Raw genomic sequence first — 24,614 nt, 5'->3', positions numbered from 1 at the left:
TCATCCCGCTGCTAACGCATCTCCCTGTTGCGGTTCGCTGCCCACCAAACCGACAGGGATGGGTTGATTTCCGTAAGACCGGATCTAAAATCCAACAGTTGCATAATACGCACGCTTCCAAGCGCGTCTTCTCACCGAACGTTTGACATAAATGCGCTATAAATCGTTACCGAATCGTCCAAACCGAGCAGGACACCGACGCACCTTTATTTTGTGTGTGATCAGCTCTTGTACCATGAAGGGAGACAAAACAGAAAAAGAGGTGTTCGATAATTCATTGTCGGTGTTTGAGGAAAAAAAAAACTTTACGAACATCCTCTCCTACACGTGTGTGGGCACAGATCTAGCCAGAGAACGGTGGGGATGCGCATCGCCCATCCCGGTGCTTAATCGAATGTGACGGAACGAAGCACGAAGGTTCGAATCCTGGCGATTGTTTCAGCCAGTAGAAACTTCTCCACCCCAGCAGGAAGTTAATTTCCAACCGCTGCCTTTTTCCCAACTTACGACAGGGAGCAGCAAACTGTTGCGCACGTAAATGGGCTCCCCCGAGAGATAATGACCTGCCTCTTCTAGGCTTGGCTTGGCAAGTTTCACATTAGGTGCGCTTGAGAATGAGACGGTATCCTTTCGTTGTGCAGGCTCTTGCCCCTATCGCTCTCTATTTGCATGGAAGGAGTTCTGTTGAAGAGTTAGAGGGTTTGCACTCAGAAATCGCACGTACCACTTACCGGGGCGGTTCTTTCGGGAGTCTTACTTAGGCGTCCGGTGGTGTGTAGGGAAGATCCTACCCTGCGTATACGCACACGAAATGCACACGCCTTTATGGAAGAAACAGGATGAACTAATGGGCCCTTATTTTTTGCCTGTTGAAAGTCCCGCTCTTACATTCAAACGGATCAGTTCGTCAATCGATGCAACGCGGTCCCCATCGTAGCAGACCATGCATGCTTGGGCTCATCAACGAAGTGACATCTGTCAATTTAGCTTCCTGTCATTGTTTGCTGCGTTCGTACGTTTCGTTTTTCATTCACGGCAAAGGGGGAACAGTGAAGGACTTCCGGTCAAGATCGCAGGGTGGGGAAGAGACTTCGGGTTGTCCTCCGGTGCTCATCCACGGATCGACATTGAAGCGAAACAGATCGAGTTGTGCATTGGAAAATACGCGCGGGCAAGCTGCAATGGAGCTGCCGGTTACTGTGTTAATCACAATCCCAAACATTACACCGAGCGGGCTCAAAATTCTTCCCACTGTACGAATCCGACCGAATCGGCCGAACAACGCATCTGCACGAACACTACCCGGGTAGGTCATAAATTAAAATCCCAAAACTGATAAAATCCGCGTTTCTATGTATTAAAGGATTATGCATCGCGTAGACCAAACCAAATGGGGGTCCAATGAATGTTTGTATGGGTTTGCCGTGCGCGTGTGTGTGTGTGTGTGGAAATGGGTTTACATGCAGTAGTAGTCACTTTATTGGAGTTTGTAAGGGTGAGCACTAAGCACCACATGCTTACTCTGCCTCGGGATGACCCTGTCGAAACGAATACACTGTAATCTGGTGTCCCAGCTGCATTGGATGTCTAAATTTTTCAATTCTTTTATATTTTAATTTGAAATACTTTAGTAACAATCTGTTCACTCTGATTGAAAAGTTAAAGTTTTTAACTTACATTTAATAACTAGCATCTTATTTGCAAAATAAATCCTATACGAAAGCTTCATTTCCCCAGATATGGCTCTTGAAAAGTCTAACGCCACGTACCCGAACCCACCCACTTGCCTATAATTCTTCCGCGCTCTAATACTCTCACACTATTTGTCTGAAAAACACCTTTTTCTCGTGCCGTTTTTAGAGGCTTAGCACAGTTAGTTCAATGGATAAATGGGCTCGCTACATCGCGACTCGACGCCGCCATATTGGGATGTGCTGGACAGCCTACACCGTGGGTAAAAAAGCGTCACCCAAACCGCCAAGAGTCGAACCTGGTCGACCGGCCCGAGTGAAAGAACGGAAGCTAATCCGCGGAAAATACGGACATGCCATTCGACTGGTTTGGCGGTAGCCGTGAGGTTCCCGGTTAGGTTTGTGTTCCCCGTGTTTTTTTTTTGTTTTCGCCCCATCTGCGAGTGTGTGTGTTTGTTAGGATGAAGGATTTTTGTTCACCTCACTACTACCGACCGCTGGTGGAATCCTATCGATGCTAGAGTGACCCATCCATTGTTGCAACGTTGTAATGCCCCTTGGCGAGAAAGCTCTTAACACAGCCGCTTCGGTAACACACCCAAATGGTTCTGCATTCAGATTCGCGGGTGGACACACATGCACGCCAAAAAAAAACCCCTTCCGGAAACAAGATCGAGTGCATATTTTTGCTTTGGCCGAGCAAATTAAACCCTTTTTTCCCTCTTGGTGGCCGCGACACGCTAAGTGCTGACAAATGGGAACCACCGCCAGCATTACCCAGAAGTCAATCGGCCACCGTGCAGCACACTTTCGCCACAAATCATAACGCACGGTGCCGGCTCTGGCTGCCTGCGAATATACCTGGAATCAATCTCGAGCGCAAATAGTGGGCCGTCAACGTTGCTGGGTGAAGTCCTTTTTATGCTGACCTTCGCGATGGATTAGTGTGACGCGGAGGAAACTGGACGCTTCGGACTTGCGCTTTTAAGCTTTGCACAGCGGTGATACGATTTACGAGCTTCGAGTTTTGTTGTTTCACTCTTTCTTTGCTGCTTCATCTTGCTCGCTAAGCCCGTTGTTTAGCTGTGTAGCGTGCCGCATTCAAGTATTGTTTCTGCTTCACCCCGGTCATCGTCATCGTCATGCCTCAGACTCATCTTCCGCGCCCCGGGAAGGAATTAACATAAATTCAATCGCAAATCTTAATCATTAACTGAGCGAAGTCGTTGTTTGCTGGGAGTTTGCTGGGTTTTTTTTCTGCATTTCGTGGATATACCACGTTATCAGCCATAAAACACACACTCATGTATGCGTGTGTTCAAAGGGGCTTTATTATTAAAATGTATTTTATTTTATATGCGGATTGGTCGTTTTGTTTTCACCGCCAGAAGGACAGTGGACGACAAACATATTGGAGTTAAGAGCAAATATTATAAAATTAGAGATTGCTGTGGCTGAGATTGATTGACTGTGGTAGAGATTGATGGCTGAGAGAATTTTTGCTGAAAAGAATTTTAAGGTAATTTTCTTGCCTAGCAAACATAATTCTTTTGATCTTCAGGAATGAAAGTATTTTTGCTTTTAAGAATAAGTCTACGACAAAATAAATCTGGAAAACAATTTAAATGAAGAGACCATGTGTTGCTAAAGTTTTAGCCAAAGCATAAAATTTTCTTTTTCCATTAATTCCACACATTTTGTTAAGGTTAAACTGGTTTGTATGTTAGGTTTTTGCTAGCATATTTTATTTTGTAACTATTTTATCATCATAATTACAAAGCGGTTTGCCGACCACTGCATTAGCAGATAGGCTGCCAGCGATGGTTAAAGCAAGCCAACGCACGAGCGACAGATGCGGCTTAAAAGATGGAAGCTTTATGGATTAAATCATTCACGGACGTGATCAGAGGCGGCCTACCACAGGACTGCACACCAGGTTCGATCGAGATGGGGAAGGTTTTCGCTAATCCTTCATCTCGCCGCTCCTGCAAACATTCTCCGCTGAACCGATACATCTTTGGAGGTTCCACAGTTCTTCAGTAATTGGCCCACAAAAGGTGGGATTAACATTTTAACTTTAGCCGTCCGTGGACAGGGGGTAAAGCAGTCGGTTAATCGGGAAGAAAGTATTTGTCTTATCAGGCGAAAGGCACTTTCCTGGCGGCGAAAAAAAAAAAGAACCAAAATCCCTCAAACCGGTAGGACATTGATCGTGCGACTGGTCGGATTCCATTAAGCTCACCGGAATCACCCAATCAAGCTGCAACGGTCCGAAGAGAAGCACAACCGTTTTCGGTAGCCGGTTCGTTCGATCGATGATGAGGATGATGATTGAGTCGAGCCCATTTGTGTGTGTGTGTGTGTGTGTGCAAATAAAACAGCACCAGCCGGAGAGCATTAAGCAAAGCACGATCGTAAAGTTAATACCACACCACCAAGTGATGGGGTAGGATTTGGACAATTCGGATCCGATTGGTACGTTGCTGGTCAAAGAACGGCAACAATCAGCAGGACATGCGGCTTTTCGGCTGGATTTAAATTCTCACCTAATTTCGTACGGTTGTGCGTCTGGAAGGTGGCGTTTGGCGTAGGATTTGTTGGTCAAGTTCTTCGCAGTGGCGCAGATACGTCCAGCGTACGATTGTGCGGTGTTGGTGAGGCTTGATCCGATCGCATATATTACCGATTTCCTTACCGAACTAACGCCCCGTTGGCAAGATCGTCCACTGCAGTAGCTCACCGTGAACATAAAGAGCAACGAACAGGGACACGAATTATAATCTCACCAAGCTGTATTTATTTTCCTCTCGCGTATCCACCTTCCCCTGCCATCCCGTTGATCGAGGTCTTTAATATCGCAATAAATATTAGCCAACCTCTTTGATCCTCCCTGAAGGAAAGCTTTGGGCAGCGGGAGGGAGGGATGTGCTTTTTTTTTGCTTGTTGGTGTTGCGAAGAAAACCAGTGCCGCATTTAATCTGTAGCATCTTCACGCACATTCGCTTACGATCATGGGCCTTGCCGAAGATGATTCAACGAGGAGGTCTTGAGGTTTTCCGATGTTGTGTGTTTAAGTTTTAATATTTTCGTTTGCAAAAAAAAAAAAACGAAACCGAACGGAAGGATGTTTATCGGACGTGTGTGTGTGCGTGTTGTAATGGTTTCTCATTCCGGCTTAGCTTTGTGGCGCGAGTGTCAGTGAGAGAAAACGAGATGAATTTTTGAAACATAAAAGCTGAGTGAGCTGTGGGTAGGAGCGACGAAACTACGCATCGCGCGGAGTGGTAGTTAATGTATGAAAATCCGTCAAAAGATTTAGCGTTTTCACTAATCACCCCAAATCCGCCGACTTGCGACGAATGGGAGCTTGTTTTTGGGGAGGTTTCTGAGATTGTGTTTATTAAAAAAAGCAAAACAGAGTGCAAAATAAAGCAGAAGAAGAGAGAGAGAGAGAGCGAGGCGGAAAGAGGGCGGGAGATGGAGGTTTTGGATGGTAAAGCAGAAATAAACTTAATCCCACAGCACGATGAGGAACGGTTTCGGAATGTTTTGAATAATCTTGGATTAAAAAAGAGCATCATAATTCTTCCAGTCCGTTCATCGGTATTAACGTCAATGAGCAAACCAGTAAACAAAAAAAAAAATAGTGTGACGCTGGTCAGAATTATGCATAAAAATTTCGATAGTGGTACAATCACATCCTCGTTCGAAATTATTCGGAGCAACCGAATTCGTCGTCTACAATGGATCAGTACACAAATAATGTATCCACCAGCAAGTACAACGCTGACACGGACTTCACTTCAACCTCTGCGGCGCGATTAGCATGATTGAGCGAGTTTTAAGCCTGTGTGCATTCGCCAAGGGTTCTAAAGTTTCCGGCGGCTGTAGGCTACATACGTTCCTATAAATAATTCTCTCACTTCTCACAGCTTTTTTTTTTTTTTGGTGGTGAAATAATCTTATCCGCCTGCTTACACTTCCCATTTCTTCCGCACATTCACTGCTGCCAGTGTACCACATGCTTCCTGCGTTTCCAAAACCGAAGACGAATGTTGACGGACGGATAATCTGTTCCCTCTGAGGTCTCCACCTTTCGATGCTCAGCGGCAACTTCCACCAGCGGTGGTCGGAATCGTGCTCGGAAATCTCGCGTGCAATCGCAGGAAAGTGTCGCAACTCGGGCAGACACGCAAAATATCGGCACGACCGCCTTCTTTGGGCGTTCGCTGGAAGCTCAACTTTTAAGACCCACCGACGTGTACGTGTGTCAAGGGGAAAAAGAGACAGGCACAGCGGACCGTGCAGACCGTGAAAATTTTAATCCCACATATATTAATCATACAATAAATTAAAATAATCCAATCGGATTTAAATAATTAATTTATTTTGTGTATTATTTATTTCCATCCAGCGGCGTGGTAGAGGTGGATTGCATCTGGACGCGAGACAGCGAGCGCCTTTCGATGGATCGCAACAAGAACCAAACAAAACAAGAAAAGGTCATGTAACCTCCTTGGCGGGAAGATTTCTTCGACAAATGCTCGTGGTGACTGGTAACACTGAGTGGATCAAGACAAAATCGGTACGTACCGCTAATTGCTACACTACGCAGGCATTGTGACCTCCAGTACAGTACACGTGCGCCATAAAAAGACACCTTTAGAGTTGGAATTATTTCTTGCTTCCAACAAGTAAGCGAGTAGTTGAAGGATTTTAAGTTACGCATAAGAACGAAAGGACCTTCTGGAGGTGAAAGTCAGTCTTACTATTGGGAGGTTAAAATTCTACACTCTACACAAGAAGAGCACGCACCTTGAGCGAAGCACACACACACACACACCACACTTCCGAAGGGAGCAAAGAAACATTCCTCAACCGCAAAGCCGGCAATAGTGGAGTGCACGCGGCAACCGAAACGGAACGCTCGGAGAGCTCGGGAGCTCGCCAAACCGTACCGAACGCGCTGCCGTAATCCGGGATTATATTTATTTTCAGTGAGTGAACGATTGAAATAAACAGTGAGAGTTAGTCGGGGTTTGCTTTGCCGCACGCGAACGCTGCAGTGAAGCGAATAGCTACCGGAATGTTTTCCATTTGTCCTTGATTTTTGTTTAAAGTTGACGTAAAAGTGTTGGAAATAGAGTGTAGTATTCTTTTACAGAATAGTTATTATTTGTAGCTTCTTTGTAAAAGTATGGCGAGTGACTTATTTCCAACACTCCAAGGTGTACATCAGGTGCCATTTTTGCTGTTTTATTTGATGTTATTGTTCTTCTCACATCGGATAGGATTTGTTGGTAGTTTATATCCTCTTCCTAACAAACTGCACCACACTAATCGTTGTATGCATTTCATTCATCATTAAAATGCTTCTACTTCGCCCTACGTGCCCTACCACACGACTCACCATCATCATCATCAGCGGCATGGGCGTTGTAATTACACAGCGAGGTACATACACTAGCCCTGCTGGTCGACAGAGCCGGCTTTAATTTTTATTCTACAATCACTACCGCTCACCGCCCAATCCCACCCCCTTTGGCTAGTAATTTACACCTTTTTTTTGCATTCTCCTCCCCCCCAGAGCAGAGAAGATGGTCCAAATCAAGGTGTTCGAGGTGCCCGAGCGCACTCATTACAAACTGAGCGCGTTGGTTCGCTCTCTGTGGTAGAAAATCAAGAACCATTTGCTTTTGCTTTGCATAATTTATCATACGTGCTCGGGTGCCTGTGTATGTGTGTGTATGTGTGTGTGTGTGTAGGAGGAAGGCAAGCAGTCACAAACCGTATCCATATGTTCCGGTTCCTTCAGCGGCAATGAATAAGATATTCAATAATCTCTGCCTCTGGAGGGCCTGTCTTCTACCTTCGCGAACCGCTTCCATCCCTCAAAATCCGGTCCACCCAAGCATCCGTTGGCCCTCGCCGAACAGACCGGTCAGCGATGAAGGATTATACAACAGCAAAAAAAAAAATCCCCCTCCCCATATCCCAGAACCGATTTTCTCCCGATCTCAACGTTGGCTACCGCTGTTTGCTGAGAGGATTGCAGCGGTTGTGAATGATGAGGAATTAGATGCTTTTTGGTTGGAAAAATACATTTCAATTTACCTAAAACAAACAAAGAGAAGAAAAAAATCTGCCCGCAAAGATGCTTGCCCGTGATGTGTTCTTTACCAGAAGCAGTGAACTTCACCGTCACCGTCACTTTTAGGTTAATCTTTTTGATGCAATAATTTCCCGTTTCGTACGTACCCTTCCCGAATGTCATGGCGAAACGAAAAGAAAGGCAACTAGACAAACATATTCATATGCTTGCTCTCTTCACTAGAGATGTCTGTGTATCCTGCTAGTCCACCTTTTGTTTTTTTTTTTTTTTTGCAAACCATTAATGCCGCGGATTTAAATCCACGTACACCGGCCAACGCAGACAGCCAGCGCGCCACTTAATGCGCGCCAAGAATCGTAACGTGCAGATCAAATCTCTTGACAGTGAGGCCCCGTGTGTGCAGCCCGGACAAAGTAAGCGTTTCGTGCTGGCGTTCTGGCGCGAGGTGAACGGCAAAATGCTGTACGGTCAGTACCGTTTGCCAACCCTCCGCTGGCTAGTTTGATCCGTCGGCGCGAGCAAAAGGATTAGGCGGATTAAAGCGCGCACGTTACGAGCGAACTACCAACCCTCCCGGTCCCTCGGAGCGTTTCACGGTTTGTGCTCGCCGGATAACGTCACTGAGCTCACTGGTTTTGCTCTTTGCGCTGGTAGAGCGAGATTTACGGTGTGAAAAATTCATCATCTTACACACGTCTCAATCCGGCTGGCGATCCACAAACTGTTTGCCGAAGAATTCACTCGATCGGCTACTAAAACCCTCAGCTTATCGGAATTGCTACTTCCCTTTTGTGAGAGAACAAAGAAGAGAAGAGGACAATTGATTGCATTCCGATTCCGTTCTCGGTGGGGCGAGAATGCTGCAACAGGGTGCAACGAAATGGTTAAAAAGGCCACATAAAAATATCAAAAGTGATTAACCATCAACCGGCACCACCGCATTGGGGGTGCAGTTTTACGATCTTAATCCCGGGGTCACCCGGCCAAATGCCGGCACCGATGGGCGGATTAGTGTTTAACGTCAGAGAGTGCGTTGAGAAATGAGTCAGCCAGCCGGACCATACGACCAGTTTGCAGGCAGGTAACTTTAGCTGCAACCTACAGCACTGGCACGGGGCAGCATTGAGGCAGCAGGTGGGGGGCAGAAATCGTTTCATTCTGCCAACCACATGACTTTATTTTTCTTCACCCTAGTGGGTGATGTTTTCCTTCCGCTGGCGAGTTGAAAATTGATACGCGTGTTTGGTGCGCGGGTGTAAATCAATTCGTGTGTCGCGCGGATCGGTAAGGATCAAGCGCAATGTTTTAGTGCACCGTGAGCGATCCTCTTAAGATTTGTGACCGGCAGTGGGAAACCTGGGAAATGGGTGTGTGTGTCTGTGAGTGAAGTGGGACAAATAAAAGGATCAACTTGCATTGTTGCAAGACGAACGGATTACATCATCGCACCGTAACCATTCCGGGGGCGACCCATCCCCCGGTTTTCCTTTTTTTTCCCATCAAAAATCATTTACACTCTGCCTGTTTCGGTTGCTCTTGGGAGGGGAGGGGTGCTGAACTCCCCCTTTCTTTGTGAGGGAAATGTTAATACGGGTCAACGATGTTAGTAAGTGTGCGCTTTTATTTACTACACATATCTTCACCGTCCACACCACAGGCACTGATTCCCGCTAACCTTCCCGGACACACGTGGTAATTGATGTCACGTTCGGCGGGGGTTTCCCTCGGCCCGCATGTCAGAGGTAAAGAATTTATCGTTAATTCGGTGCGTGTACTGTCATGAAATGTTACCGATACAGCCTAATCGGAATAGTACGATAAGCAGCGTAGGGATTATGGCATGTAATGCTATTATGCTATTGAGAGGTTAGAAGAGAAGTAAAAATAACATTTTTTAGCAGAAGAATTATTCTTGAATGTAAATAATTTTTTTAATTATAGTGAAAAGTGAAGGGAATAAAATTATTGTATTTGTTTTTCTTGTTGGCAGGAGATCATTTATGATTCTCAATCTAATGTACACATTTTAGGGATTAAAAGTATTACTTTTTTAATTTATTTTGAGTATTACGAGTGCCCCATTCTTATAGAAAGCATTAGTTTAAATCTTAATTAAGATCTTGGAAATTTGAAAATAAAGAAAACATTAAACATTTGAACAAAAGTATCAAAAATAAAATTTATTAGAATGCTTAGCATATGAGTATGATTAATTCTAACAAAAAATGTTAGTTTGTTTCAGAACAAAAATTTATCAGCTTTCTTAGTCATCTATTGTAGCAATATTTCATATCATACGGTCGTACAAAATTAAAAAAGAGCTATTTAAATCTTCAAAAAATACTTATCAATACTTCAAACGGAAGAACTGGCTCATATCCCATCCGGACCACCTCCCCGTAGTGAGGACTGACTATCTGTCTAGTAAGCCAAGCCATTCAATGGCCGGAATGACCTTAGAGGGCGTTAAGCCAAGAAGAAGAATCTATGATTTATACAATATTTTACTTTACATTTTGAAACTTATTTTAGGAACATCCAATATTAAAGTATTAAACAGTAAACGAGATACACCATAAAATCTTAAAAAAATAATCAATAAATAGCATGCCTAAATCCGTTGCACTTGCACCTATTGCTACACATTTTATTCCTAACGCAACAACACCCTTTCGGGCTGTAAACACCTCCATTGGCGGTAGTACAATCGAGGCAATAAAATGTAAAGTAAAACTAAATTCCTAGAAAAACTCAGCACACCCCGTCCAATTCCAGGATCATCTTTCAACTTCCTTCATCCATCTTCGGATTCGATCAATGGAAAGTGCACTGAACCCTGCGGGGTGTGGTTTTTTTTTATTCCGCCGCACCGGTGAAAAATGAATAGCATCCGCAGAACAAACTCAAGAACAAAAAAGAAAATAAACCCTTTTTGCTTGGGTTAAGAACCAAAAGAAAAGGATGCCATTTTTACAACGGGACTTGTGACAAAAATACACAAAACGAGAGATACATTTCCATCGCTCTGTGGCTCGGTGGATGCATCAGCAAAAGAAGAGTGAAAGATCATCGGATGTTGCGAGATTGCACCTCGGTGCCGGACACTCCATGTGCAGGATGCCATGTATCGGATCACCGCACCCAGAGCAAGAGCAAACACAGCAACAGTACCACACAGCTTCCAGACAAAGCCGACCGATGGATTAGGATGGTAAGGATTCCTCATCACCGACACTGTTTAAAAGTTTGTGTCTAAAGTAAGCGAAACAAAACGCAGCCAAAAAAACAAAAAACCCAAATTGAGCTCCGGAATCAACACCAAAGAAAAAGAAAGGTGCGAAAAGGTGAGATACGAGTGTCCTTGCAAAACGAGACGAGCCCATCGCAGTCAAATAATTCCATCGCTTGCTTCCAAAGCGAGCGAGTGTGTTGCTTTCGGTGCAATAAAACCGTAATTCGTTACGTGCCTACCAAGGTGTCCTCTTTGCCACCTTTGTCCTTTCCCGGGACATCCTTCGCGCACGCAGGATAAAAGAGAAAAGCAGCCCAAGCCGAACCGATGCAAAGATAAAACTATCAGTGTAAACACACACACCGAGAGAGAGAGAGAGGTTTCTTCAGGATCAACCCATGGTAACGAACGGAACTGTCCGGATGGTGTCTGACGGTTAGTACCCGAAGGATAAGAACCGGCGAATAGAATTGGGACGAATTAGAGACGGAATAACAAACATCCCGAAAAAAGTGTAAGGGAAACTTTCAGGACCTTCGGCCGCTCTGCTATGGTCTAAGCGGCGCACCTTCGATGGCAAAAATTGTTTGCGTTTCACATCACCGATCAAGGATCAGGGTGTGTGTGTGTGAGTCCTGCCATAAATCAACGTCTTAAATTTGTCCCTTTTTTTTTTTGGCTTTGGTGGCCGGAGCCCGATGAGGCGGTAGAGGTTCATTAATCTCGATTAACGCGACACGCACGATCGAACACGATCGGTAGCTTCTTCCGAATGTGTACGAAACGCTCCGTTGATCCCAAATGTCCCATCCCGGACATCCGTCTTGTTTGTGGCTCTTCTGCTTTCGGGGTTGAATGCCGGATTATAATCCGTGATCTGTTCCATGCGTGTTTGTGTGCTCTGGGGTTAGGACACATTCTCACTTTGAGCCACCCTGCTGGTTATCCCTTCTTTCTCAAAGATCAACCGTGATGTAAGCAGCGTTCAGAAATAAAAACGGATTAAATATTTCCATCCTATTCTTTAGCTTTTGGGACAACAGCCCTGTTTATGTGTGTGTCTCTCTTCTAACCTAGACGAGATTGTTGGATTTTCTCTACAACTCGACACGGGGAGCCACCGATCGGTACACCGGGATTATAGAAAGACGGAAGCATTAATTCGATTTATGGCAATTAATCGATTGTTAGCTAATGAGGCAGATTTCTCCACTGGCAGGATTATAGTTCTTTTTTTTTTCTCGGCCCCATTCTTACTGATGCTCAACGTTCTCGGAAATCAGTATCACACAACAAACGTTGAATCATCGTCCAAACGAATGCAGCACGATCCGTTCTTCTTCCCGGTAGCGCAGCGTTTATCACATGCTTCCACCACTAAAACACGAAGGTCAGCACATTCAGACGCTTCCGATGAATAATATCGGCACCCTTGCGGCACCGAGATAGCGGCCAAGTCTGCCGTCTGTCGGCATAATCAGCACTGTGGCGTTTCTGCATACAGCATATGCAACGTATGCGTGCTCACCCACCCACAGGCACAACACACCGAGGACGTGTATCCTTAGCATAACGTACCGACCCGATCCGATAGTGGAGAAAGTGACCGTTTTGATAGCAGGCACCCGACAACATCCATTAGTCCACGACCTTCACTAAGTGCATGTGTGTGAGTGAAGAGGGTCTTGGTCTCGTTTTTTGTTACGTTGTTTTTTGTACATTGTGGTCTGCTTAAGAACCGGAAGTGCTAATCTGATCTGCGAAATGGAATTGACCCGGCAGCTTATCAGGAGCCATACTTAAGACCACAGTGTTGAGGCAAGCGTTTTGCGGAACTTCGTTGCAGCAATGCAATGCAATGATAAGTAAAATGAATGATCGAATGTCTTTTCTCTTGTTTCGAACCACAAGAATACACAGGAACTCAGGAACTTCAGGGAGTAGACATGTTTGTCTCCTGATCTTCAATAATCCTACTTGTACTACCAAATATCCCATTGTCTTTAAGATGAAATTATGCATAAAAATGGCAGATTATCCTACCAGCCACTTGAAGCTTTCAAGGAAAATGATGATCCTTTTCTGCACGGGAAGATCACACAAGCTAATCCCAAGTTTTAACAGGATTATGCGATAAGCTGTTGTGCTTTTTGAGCATTTCAGCCAAATTTGCAAATGACCCAGAAGCTGCCAAAAGTCAAGCACCATCGATGCTGACCTATCTACCCAGGGGAAAAATCCTTGGCCGGGGTTTTTGGTACGAGAAATGGTAATGGTTTTTGAGAAAAAGCAAACCTTGTACATATCTCAAGAAGGGTTTTTTTCTTTTTCTCTCTTACTTTACTCCTAGTACAGGTACGTACACCAGCAGGACCTCATTCGTCCTTCGACCGTTTCGAGACCTCCCAGCCGGTTCCGGTTCGGTCCGTCTTCATTAATTAACCACGCACTACACTCACCTGTTCTCCAGTGCTGGCGGCGACCCAAGCTTCAGCGAAGGTTTCCATTGCACTCTGAAAATCCATGCTAAACAACATGCACCACGCCGTTTTGCAGGGTCACTGTTATCGTGTACAAGGTGTATGTTGTGGCCTGTTTTTCCACCTCTTGCTGCTTCTTCACTTGTGTACACTCACCTCGTGTTTTGCTTCTTTTTGCTTACACTAATCACAAGCACGCACTCACACACACACACGCACAGATGCTGTACGTGATCGTGTTGATGCCGGGTAAGTCAGTGTTTTCCACGCGAAAACCGGCCACACTTGAAGCGAATGCACTCAAATGTCATCACATGGAACACACGTGAAGCTACGATCACAGCACTCATACACTTTACTATTTTCACCGAATCATTATTCTAGGCTGTTCACCACTCGCGCGCACACACACAAACACACGTACAAAATCGCTTGAACCAAAAAAAGGGATTGGTTTAACAGGCAGCCAAAAATTTCCCAAAATTCATCACCCTCGCAGCATTTCGAGTGCAAGGAAGGATTCGACCGAATGGTGTTCCACTAACAAGCTGCTCCCAATCAACCGATCAACCATCCGACGTCAGTTGCGCGTTGCGTTCGACTCGACGGCTAAGGATTAAATGCTAACCGATTCGCCCGTACCGAACCCATGAAGAGTGTGCCAAACGATTGCTCTTGCAGGGGGTGGTAAGGTGTAGGGGGAAGGGGCGGGTTGTGGGTTGGTAGTGGTAGAGGGTAAGATTGAGGGAATGGATGTGAGGGGGTGATGGGGGTTGGAGGTCGTCACATAATCGTCGCCCCGGAAGCTGCCGATTTGCGCGCCTTCGGTCTCACGATCGGATCAGCTCCTTCGCCTGTTTCGATTCGTTTCGTCCTTTTTGATGTGTCCTGTGATTTTTGCGTCACGCTCACACTAACACGAGGGGGTGGAATGTAATCGTCACCCCCCCCCGAAAGGCGTTTTCTTCGTTGGCGGACGGATAAGACGGAGGGTAACTTGAGAACGAACTGCACTAAAAGCGCCCGCCTTTTGTAGATCAAATTGTGATCTGAGACACGAATGAGGGTGATAGTGTTAGAGCTCAAAAATTCTCATCCATTTCGTCGATCGTGAAACTCATTTTTCCCGCTAAACCGTGATAAGCATTCAAATATTACACAGCACTAGTCACAAACTTACACTCACGCACGCACGCAGTATTTGGGGCTTTTTTTCGGGTGGTTTATCTGGAATGATCTCACGGGCTTTCGATTTTCGTTTCACGCAAAATGTTCGCACCGTGCGTGGCTGGCTGCCTGGCGTACTACCCTGTCGTACGACGAAAGAACACACGGAGCAATGTCGCGCAGCGGTCCACTCTGGTCCGGGAAAAACAAGGAACTAAAAAAATTACGCTTCACTCGCACGCTGATGCCGGATCCGGAAGATTTCATGCGTTGCAGGGTTCGTCTAGAGCGGGCGCCCGAGCGAGATGAGCGGATATGGTGTGTTGGTGCGTGCTCGCTCTGGCCAGTGGCGGTCGACATGAAACACGATGAAGGTACGAACTCGTTTCGTTAGATGAAACAGTGGCAGACGGATGTTGATATAGCGTCGATTTCGAGATATTTTATTTGAAACAAATATGCACAAATAGAATTTTTAAAGTTGCAATCCTGAAAATATCGTTTGTTGTCTTGCGTTTTACCAAATATTTTAATTTTTATCAGTAAGAAGTAAGGGAAAAGAAGGTGAAACATTTGTTTTATCCAGCTACACCAATCGAGAACATTTGTATTAGTTTGTCGAAGTGTTTCCAACGATTCAAGTCAATTTATTCTGTAAATGAATGGTTTGATTACACATGTTTTTTAAACCATGCTCTGCAGTTAGCCAGGATTTTTATATTAAAAAAAAAGTTTCCCTTCCCGAAAAGGTAGAATTCTACGTTATGTTTTCAACCATATAGAATGGTCTGAAAATTTCATATTATAATTTAACCGCAATATTAGCATACCTATCGGACCACTTTCGTCCAGCACTGTAATTACGGAATGTTATCGCACGAAGCCAGTTTCATTCGCCAGGCTTCGTGACCGTCTGCATTTGACATGTCAAGAACGAGACGGCATCGAATCGGCAGAGAAAGACGACCGTTGCAGCGTTACTGTTCCGAGGATTCACGACGACAACAATTTGAATGCCGATTCGGATGTAGATCTCCAATCGAAGGGATAATCGATGCCATTTGTTATTGTAAATTGTTAACAATATAGGCGCCATTACTGTAGTGTGGGATATTGTGGAAAAGTATGAATGTTTACTGAAATGAAAAGCAAAATGAATATTTAAAACACAGTTTTTGTGTTCAGATCTCGATGAAATCAGTTTAAGATGTTTAGCTTACTGATAGCTTAAAATGAAGTTGACTAAATAGATAAAACATTAGTATTTTAGCAACTATGGAAGCTAAAATTCGTGCCTACAATGTTTTTTCACCAGAACCATCACATCTCAGGATAATCTTTAAAAAAAGAACTCGCATTACAGGTTGGTCGCATTCCTTGCTTTTGCATTTTAATTCGTTCGCAACAATCGTGCAAGTTCGCACATTTTTGCTGCACTTTTTTTTTGGGCAACTGCAATTGCAGGGGAACTCACACATACAGCCACAAACTTTTGACGCATGTGCTCAGCGAGAAAAGTGGGCGTGTTTTACGCCGCTCGCAAGTGTGCGTGAGTGAACTGGGTGCATTCATGCATTCGTGTTATTGCAGGGTTCGTGGACGAAGTGTAATTATGTGTCACTAATTGTATTACGTTGATCGGAAAAATATGCTTTTAGGAATATTTACATTGGATTCTGTTCGAAATAATACTGGAAAATTTTCGTTTCAAATTGTATTGTAAATCCTTCATTTATTTTTGCTCTCAACTGATGTTCTATTACGTTGTATGTTGCTCAATAGTGTAGCCAATACCTTCTTCACAAGATCCAATTTGGAAAGGTCTTGTGCCCTTAAAATCTGGCTCCACCTTCCCGCGCTTTTCTTCCTGTGGACCAGAAATCTCAGCACCCCCTAGCATCCCCAGACTTGTACTCCATGTAATGCAACGTGGATAATACGTGACGTTCTTCCGGTGGAACCGCTCAGACGCAGTACAATCCCGATTGTCTCACTCTGCCAGCTCCCCAATTGGTCGACGGGACGTTTTCTCGGCTAAGCTTTTTCGCATCTTCGGAGGATCTTGTGCTGTGGGTGTCCTTGGGCTGATAAACCGCCTGTTTTTTTGTTTGTTATCTGCTTCTGTAGAAATAAACACTTCCTAGGAACACATAATATTTTGCTGCATCTATTTCTTTCTTTGTTGGGGTTTAATTTTTTCTTCCACGTTGTTGGATGATGATCGAGAAGTATACGTATTTTTTTACCTTTCTAGCATCTCTTTTACTCTTGAACATTGCATTGCTTATCCTTCGATGGAATTGTAGGTCTTGATGTATGACAAGCAAAGGATATTTTTATGAAACATATTTTTTACTTTGATTTGTTGTTATGCATGAGGCGATCAGAGTTTAGCAAACATTTCTTTTTATATTTACAAATTTATTAATTTACCTTTTGATTACACTAGTTTTGTAAAATGTTGTCAGTTTTATATATGTTAAAGGTTTTAACTTAGTTTGAGAATATCTGAGAAATTATGTTGATGCATACAGCCCAAAGTAGACCTTGAAACTGCTTCGTTTTCTTAGAGTCACATAATCACACCACTCAAATTCCCGTTTTCATTGTTCAGTAGCAAACATGTAATAAAATCCTTATGCCAAACAGTTGTGTCATCGTTTCCCACCGTACAATTACCACATTTTCTTAAAAGCAATTCAAACCCTCCACGGACAGGCAAAACTTCTAATAAGCACCTGTCCCACACCGTACCCCAGCTTTGCGTAGGCTCCAAAACCGAACGAGACACTGGCAAAAGGATAAATGTCCTTTCAACCACACTACCTTTCATGCCGTACAGCAGAAGCACCAGCGTTCCCAGCGTACCGGTTCGGTTGGTTGCGATCTAATTCAGAACGGGATAAAATTTAATTATTTACAATCAAAGTTTTATATCAGCGCATATAATGACATTGTAAATTTTCATATCTTCTTTAATGTGCAGACTTTCCCGGCCCCGGTTGAGGTTGAGACTCTCTCCGTTTGCAATTGAGCCGTGCGACCTGCTCCAATAGATCGGCGTGAAAGGGGATGGGGAGGATCGGTGGCACAGATGAAATTGGATGGGTTGGTGGGCGCTTCAGTCAAAAGCAAGCTCGATCGGTAGTAAAAACTTTGCGTTTCGCTTAGTACGAAACTATGCGGTGGAAATTAGTGTTTCATGTCGTTCGTTTATGGAAGGTACGATAAAATGTGAGTCTCGGGGTTAAAAAGCTAGCAGCAGAGCAGAAACTCTATCACGCATAAGCTATTAAAAGTAAGCAATATGGTGAAATATATTTTAACTTACAATATCCGAATAGATACACCATTATTGGTTAATATTAACCTGCTTGAAAGCAATTTACCTTAAATTATTTATAAAAAAAAGGTTTTTTCCTTTAATTTGTCTTTTTTATTTCATACCTGTAAGAAATTTTAAAACACAACTAAACATAGGTGGAACAAGCTATCATTTAAAAATGAAAACATCATCTAAATCAGGGTGAATAATTTTTACACCACCACAGGATGATGACTCTCACGTTTTTTTCTGGGATTCCCTTTCCATGGATCACAACCGAATATGCCTGGGTTAAGGAAAAATCCAAGGAGGAAATGTCTTATAAAATTTTGTAATTAGTCAACACATGCGGTGTTGAACATCCGACAAAGAGTCTTCATCTTGAAGTTAAATAAATAAATGATTAAATAAATTAATAAACATATATATTGGATTACATGGGTTTGAGTATTTAGTATTTTGAGTTTATTTCATTCTTTAATTTCAATTTGTACCATTTTTGTTTGTATTTGTATTACTTTTACTTGCGACTTTGTTGTAATTTTCCATTGATAGCTATTAAGTTTGATATTTACTGAAAATGCTAAGTGTTTTTTTATACTTTTCTGTTTCTTTTCTTTTTGTTTTTCAGTTATTTGGTTTATCATATGCGATAGAGTTGAAAGAGCTAGGGAGGTTTCTATATTCGATCACTCCCCAAGTGTCCTTGAAGCCTTGGTTCCACAGCATCTTAAGTGATCGTGCGTTCATTCGAATGATGTCTAGGCTTAGGTCTAATCATTTCGCTTTGGACGCGCACATCTCCAGCGTATAGGACAGGTCGACTCCAAAATATGTGGCTGCGGCCTCGGATACCACGACATAGATCATCTTCTATGGTCTTGTGTGGAATACGAGGCTGCTCGACCCGCCTTGTTAGACGCAGTTCGGGGCATTGGAAAGTTGCCGGATATTCCAATTCGGGACCTGCTGGGAGACTGCGACGAGGTCTACCTGAGAGTAATCTTTCTCTTTTGCCGTGCTAACGGAATATTAGTGTGATCCCCTTCCCCCCACTACTCCCACTGTTTGTCTGTCTTATAGGTGCACCGGCCGATGCTATGGATGGACATACCAGCGAAAGGGAGAGGAAGACTTCAAGATTGGACACAATCAGGAACCTTCGAAATGGAAAACGATCAAAATCCTCGCTACCATCTGGACCACGAGCATGGAAACGCCTGACATATCCCGGGATAAGGTGCCCTCACACGATAAGACCCTCGCTATAAACACGACTTTGGCTTTGGATGACGGAAGATACGCAACGGAACAACCGAGCATACCCGGGATATGGTGCCCTTTCACAGCTCGGAGAAGGAAATGTCTCCCACCAAAGATGAAAGGAGTATACTAATTTTAAGTTTATTGTAAGCAATACGGCCTGGCCGTCCTTTATGAATAAAAAAACAAATGCGTTAGAGTTGTATAATTTGCTTTTTTGACAGTTTTAAATTGTATGTTGTACATTTTACTTTAACTTCTTATTTATTGTTGAGCGTTTGTTCCGTTTATTAAGTATTAGGCATTTAATCAAAATAATTTTTATAATATCAGAAAGAAATGCTTCAAAATAATGAGCTTTTGAAGTATACAACAGGAAAAGAAACAAAAATAATTTTGATGTTGATTAAGTTGCTAACAACTTGCAATACGGCCAGGACGTCCCTAAAGAAATTAAAATAATCATTAACACAAATTGACATATAGTATGATAAAAGGAAAAATACGCAAATCAGAACTAGTATTCTACATTAGACACCCGTGTTAAGAAATAAAACACAAAAAGAAAATTCATCAGAAACCTCCAACAGAGCATCTCCCAAGAAATACTATTTCCTACCACAAACGAAAATAAAGTTCACCTGAAGTACAAATATGTTTTATGGGTGAGAACAGAACTCCCACCCTCGAAAAGCCGTCCACCGGCCAACACGACACGTGAACCGAGCCCAGAACGATACTGCGCGCAGTCGCTCGCATCGCAAACCAGTCCTCTGGTACGTTATGCCGACCGCGCTGTGAAACAGGCTCCTTCTGCTACATGGTGGAAATATGCGGAAAATATTACCTACAAAATAAGCTTCCCACCGGCAGTGGCTAGGTGCAAGTTTTAGGGGATCTTTTTCGGGTGGGAAAATTGATGCAAGAATCTGTTCTCCCTCCCCAACTTATCTCTCAACTTGTTCTGCGATTTTCTCTCCACTGTATGTACGCAGTACGGTTTTTGAGATGAACTTTTCCTTGGCAGTGGGCAAGCGGCAAGCTGCACAGGGAATCCAAAGTTCTGGGAGTTATTACGTCGATTCGTGAACGTTTGGCCGACGTAGAAACGGAGAACGTAATTCGCACCAACGCGTGATATATGGCCAGTATTTGTCTCAATTAAAATTACAACGAAAATGGTCACTGTGGTGATGATACTGATGCTGCTGCTGCTGCTGCTGCTGCTGCTACAACCGTCTTGACGATAACTTCACAGGCAGGATCGAGCGGAACGATAACACCATTTGCTTCTGCCGGTGCATTAGTTCCGTGCTTGATGGAAACGATGATATGCTAGGGAGATGGTATTAAGTAGCAAGTAGTGTGGTAGTTAAGAAAATTGTTACAAAGACTTTTTGGTAGAGTGTGTGGTAGAAGAGATTTCTTTCATGTTGCAGGAAGGTTTTCTTCATACACTGCGTTCCACGTCTCGATACAAAAACCAATCCGGACTAATTGGCATTGAAAGATCCATTAAAAATAGTTGCCACTTGCTAAAAGCGACAAGATGCGCCCGAAACTTCAAACGCCCCGTGAATTCTTAATGGGGAAAGTTTGGCCACCCCGAACTTGGGGACGGAATGGTACGTGCTATTAAAAATTTTCAAGATCTATAAGTTTGAGGATTTGCTTGGCCTGGATGTTAAGAAAAGCTGTCAATTAAAATTTGTTCTGCTGATTTTTCTAGTCAATATAATAGAAAATAGGTAAGGGCGGCTTATGTGATGTTTTGATTTATTTTGCTGGTAGTTATGGGGTTTGGATATTTTTCATAAGTTTATTTAATTTGAATCTTCTATAAGTCTATTCAGAATCATTTTATTTTTTTTATAAATTGGTTTGATAAATAATCTTGAAATCGCAAAAGGTTTCTTCCAAATGGATTTAATTCCCCTTAAATTAAAAGTGCTAGCATATTAACTTAATGTCATATAAAATTAACTTTTTAAACTTTATGAAGTTTCCAAGAACAGTTTATCATTATGATCAAAATTGGAATGAACCTACTTGAAGCTGCCTATTGGATGGAACCTATTCCATCGATTGGATTTTTTCCGAGCTTCAAAACCCTTACAAAATCATTCAAAATCAAAGTAAAAAAAAAAAAACCAAGACACCCCTGCCGGAAGCTACGAAAGTCCACCATACCTTTTTTTTCCAAATGAGCAATCACATCATAAACCATAAGGCATGTCACGTCATCGAAATCCCCAAACCGTTTCCCTCTGCTGAAGCGCAGGAAACAGCGCAAGCACAAGGTGATTTTGTGCTCCCAATTTCTTTGCTTTGAAGAAGAAAAATCCTACCCTCCTTTAGATGGGTTGCAAACCATTTCCAATTAACCCCTGGAGACGGCAAGAACGTAGCACAACGGGAATGGCGTTAAACGACCCATCTCCCTACAGTTTGCCGAAAGCAAAAAGGCGTGCGGACATTGATTTAGCGTGCAAAAGGAAGGGACCAAAAGGTTGGTGAGATTGAGTGCGGTAGTCTTTCCGCTGCTCCAAAAACTAGGTAGGAAAATGTCTAATGGCGATGGTGGCTGACAACCCGAGACGATGAGATGTGGTCGGCGTGGTGACACTTAACAGCTATTATAAGAAGTTGTCAATCGATAAGAAGGTGCTTGGGGAGCCACGTTTTTATCATAGTGGACAGTAAAGAATCAAAAGAGTGGGATTGTAATGGGCAGCTTTGTACAGAGGGTGACAGGTGAGAGGAACTGCAGCAGCAGCGCTATCAAGGAGTTTTCATCCAAAATCATAACAACAATGTTTTTTGTGTATGTAATCCCCAATAAACTCTCAATCCTGGCTTCGGACGTCACCGCGTCTGATTGATCGAGTTGTCCAATCGGGGCGACTGTTTGTACATTCGATGGATCAACTTCGACTCGTCAGCTTGAGGTGAGCTGTGTGCGTGTGTGTAGACTATCAGTTTAACAAATATTTGTCTTCTCATCGCGTGTGTAATAATTCTTGCAGTATTGCTTCATCGATTCGGTCGATCGATCGTCAAAGTTGATCGGAGACAACATATGCGCGTTACCTAATCTAATCTGCATTAGCGAAGGGACTGACTTGCCCTGGTGGAGGAACAGGGGTGCACAAATCGGCGACGGGTATGTAAATCGATGGTTCAATTAGCATCGGGTTGAGTTGTAATGAGGCCACAAGTAAAGTGGTAGGATACTGGTACTACGGGCTTACTGTCAAAAGATTGGGGACCACACGTCAAACGCTGCTGCTATCTGCTTATCTTGTCCCACTGTCTGACTCAATCAGTTATATAGCAGTAGTATGTTAATTCAATCACAGTACCCAGTTGCAGTACCAATCGGTTCAAGCTCCCTCACAAATTAGAGTGACGATGAGCTTCTCATCCAATAATCGTTATCAGTCCGGAGGGTGTCTTATCGGGTACCTCATCCTCTGCTTCATTTCGTTTGTGGATGCCAGCAGAGAGTGCGGATTTTTCGATACGAGATATCATCGGGTCGTCTAGAGAGTTTCGATTGCCATGTGCTGTCCACATGAGCTTCAGGTGTGCGTACTGAAGCGACCTGTGGGTGATTGATGCACGCTTAATCAAGGCTGAGTCCATTGAAAACTTAATCACATTAACGAGTGTGGAGTCTATTGATTACGAGAGGTTTGCAGGAGGAAGCGTTGGATTGTGACAAGAATTTGAATGATTTGCTGTCGGTCATCAAAGGTGTGTTGTTTTGATGAAGATGCAAAGAATGCTGCCTATCAAGAGCTTACGAAACATGATCAACGAGTGTTAAATGATTTCAAATCAGAAAGAATGCTTCATAATAGGTGTAAATAGCAGGACAGAGAAAATATTCATTGCAATTCGGTTGAAAACTTCTGAGATGTTATCCAATTAATTTCCACATAGACTTCCGGGGTATTTATTATCAGCATGAAACATCCTCTGTCTTCATTGGATTTATCATTTATCGAGCGACTTCCATCTGTTGCTTAGCTACTTGATCTTCTTCAAACTAGCTTTAAAAGCTATGTCAAGCTCAGGTGTCACCCACTTGCAATTTGCATCTTATTTTGACTTTATGCTAGATGTTAGTAGATGAGATTTGTTGGCTAATAGTCTTCTTCTTGGCTTAACGACCTCTAAGGTCATGCCGGTCATCAAAATGGCTTACTAGACTGCCGATACCACGTAGTTGGTTAGTCAGTCCTCACCCCGGATTTGAACCCCGGTCCTGCCGTTTGAAGACCGGCGCCACCGTCGCCTACACCAATGGCTAATAGTATCTATGCCACCGGCCACCGGTGGCCGAGGTAGTAGCGGTAATCACACGACAGGGCCGGATATCAAAACACATCCAAACTGCCTTCCTATACTAAGGTCTGGCTGTTCAGCCATGGGTAAACCGAAGTCAAGGAATTGTCAGAAATGACAGACCGTGTCGTCAGAATATGGTAGAGCTATAGAAGAAGCATATTCATCATTCCTCAAAATGTTTTTCAACTAATTTAAAAAATAATTTAATTATGCCATTTTGTTTGCATTTTTAACAGTTCACAGCTTGCAACAATTGTAGGATCTTTGAAGGAAAACTTCTTTGATGAATGAGCTTCTCCTCGATTTTACGATTCTTCTTCTTCTTCTCGATTTTACGATTTATTAAGGCCACTTCGGCCATCTTTTGGTTTACTATACTTATGGATCCACGTAATTCGATACCACGTGGGGGAACGGTTCGATTGGGATTTGAAGCGCGGTCCTTCCTGGTTGTCTGAATACTGATGCCGCTGCAACTTTACCACTGGATCGCCCTTGCCTGCGATGCGATATACAGGTGTAGGTGCTAGTTTTCAGCAAGACAAACCCAAGCATAAAATCGCACCCAGAACAGTCTTTAAAGAACTACGCGCTGTATGAACTGACTGGCAGCGTTCGTGTTTTAAATAAATTCAGAAAACTATAGCATAACCAGAATGAACAAACATGTCGCCTGACCAAGAAGCAAAAAACGGCTCAAAAGAAAGTTATTACGTATTCCATCGGTTTCATGACAATCACGAGTTATCAAGTACAAAATGTTCTCTTCATTCGTTACATGTTAAAGCATTGTTCATCCAACCAATTGATGCACAACTTGAGGATTTGACAAATTTCGTACCATGAATCATTTGTATTTGTGACGCATGAAGAACATGCTAAATATCCACTACAGTGAACAGTGATAAAATAGTTAGATATCAAAGAAGCGAAAGTTGATTTAGCAACAAAATTATCATCCAGAATTATACTCAAACTGTGGAATGGGTAT

General features: G+C 43.3%; 3 protein-coding genes across 3 annotated transcripts in view; 2 read left to right on the top strand and 1 right to left on the bottom strand.

Moving 5' to 3' along the window:
• Positions 1-13,605, bottom strand: part of LOC126561564 (uncharacterized) — an 85,601-nt gene extending 71,996 nt beyond the window's left edge. The window contains exon 1 of the mRNA XM_050217786.1: positions 13,495-13,605. Coding sequence (XP_050073743.1) covers positions 13,495-13,572 — 78 coding nt within the window. The 5' untranslated portion in view covers positions 13,573-13,605. The remainder of the gene's footprint in view (positions 1-13,494) is intronic.
• LOC126561735 (semaphorin-2A-like) overlaps positions 1-24,614 on the top strand; it is a 624,320-nt gene that overhangs the window by 67,850 nt on the left and 531,856 nt on the right. The gene's annotated exons all lie outside the window — the stretch shown is intronic.
• The window catches only part of LOC126561777 (solute carrier organic anion transporter family member 74D-like), an 89,841-nt gene that overhangs the window by 29,290 nt on the left and 35,937 nt on the right, over positions 1-24,614 (top strand). The gene's annotated exons all lie outside the window — the stretch shown is intronic.

Source organism: Anopheles maculipalpis, chromosome 3RL (assembly GCF_943734695.1).
Source record: "Anopheles maculipalpis chromosome 3RL, idAnoMacuDA_375_x, whole genome shotgun sequence".
NCBI lineage: Eukaryota > Metazoa > Arthropoda > Insecta > Diptera > Culicidae > Anopheles > Anopheles maculipalpis.
Note: the sequence above shows the minus strand (reverse complement) of the source record. Positions and strands in the feature narration are given on the sequence as shown.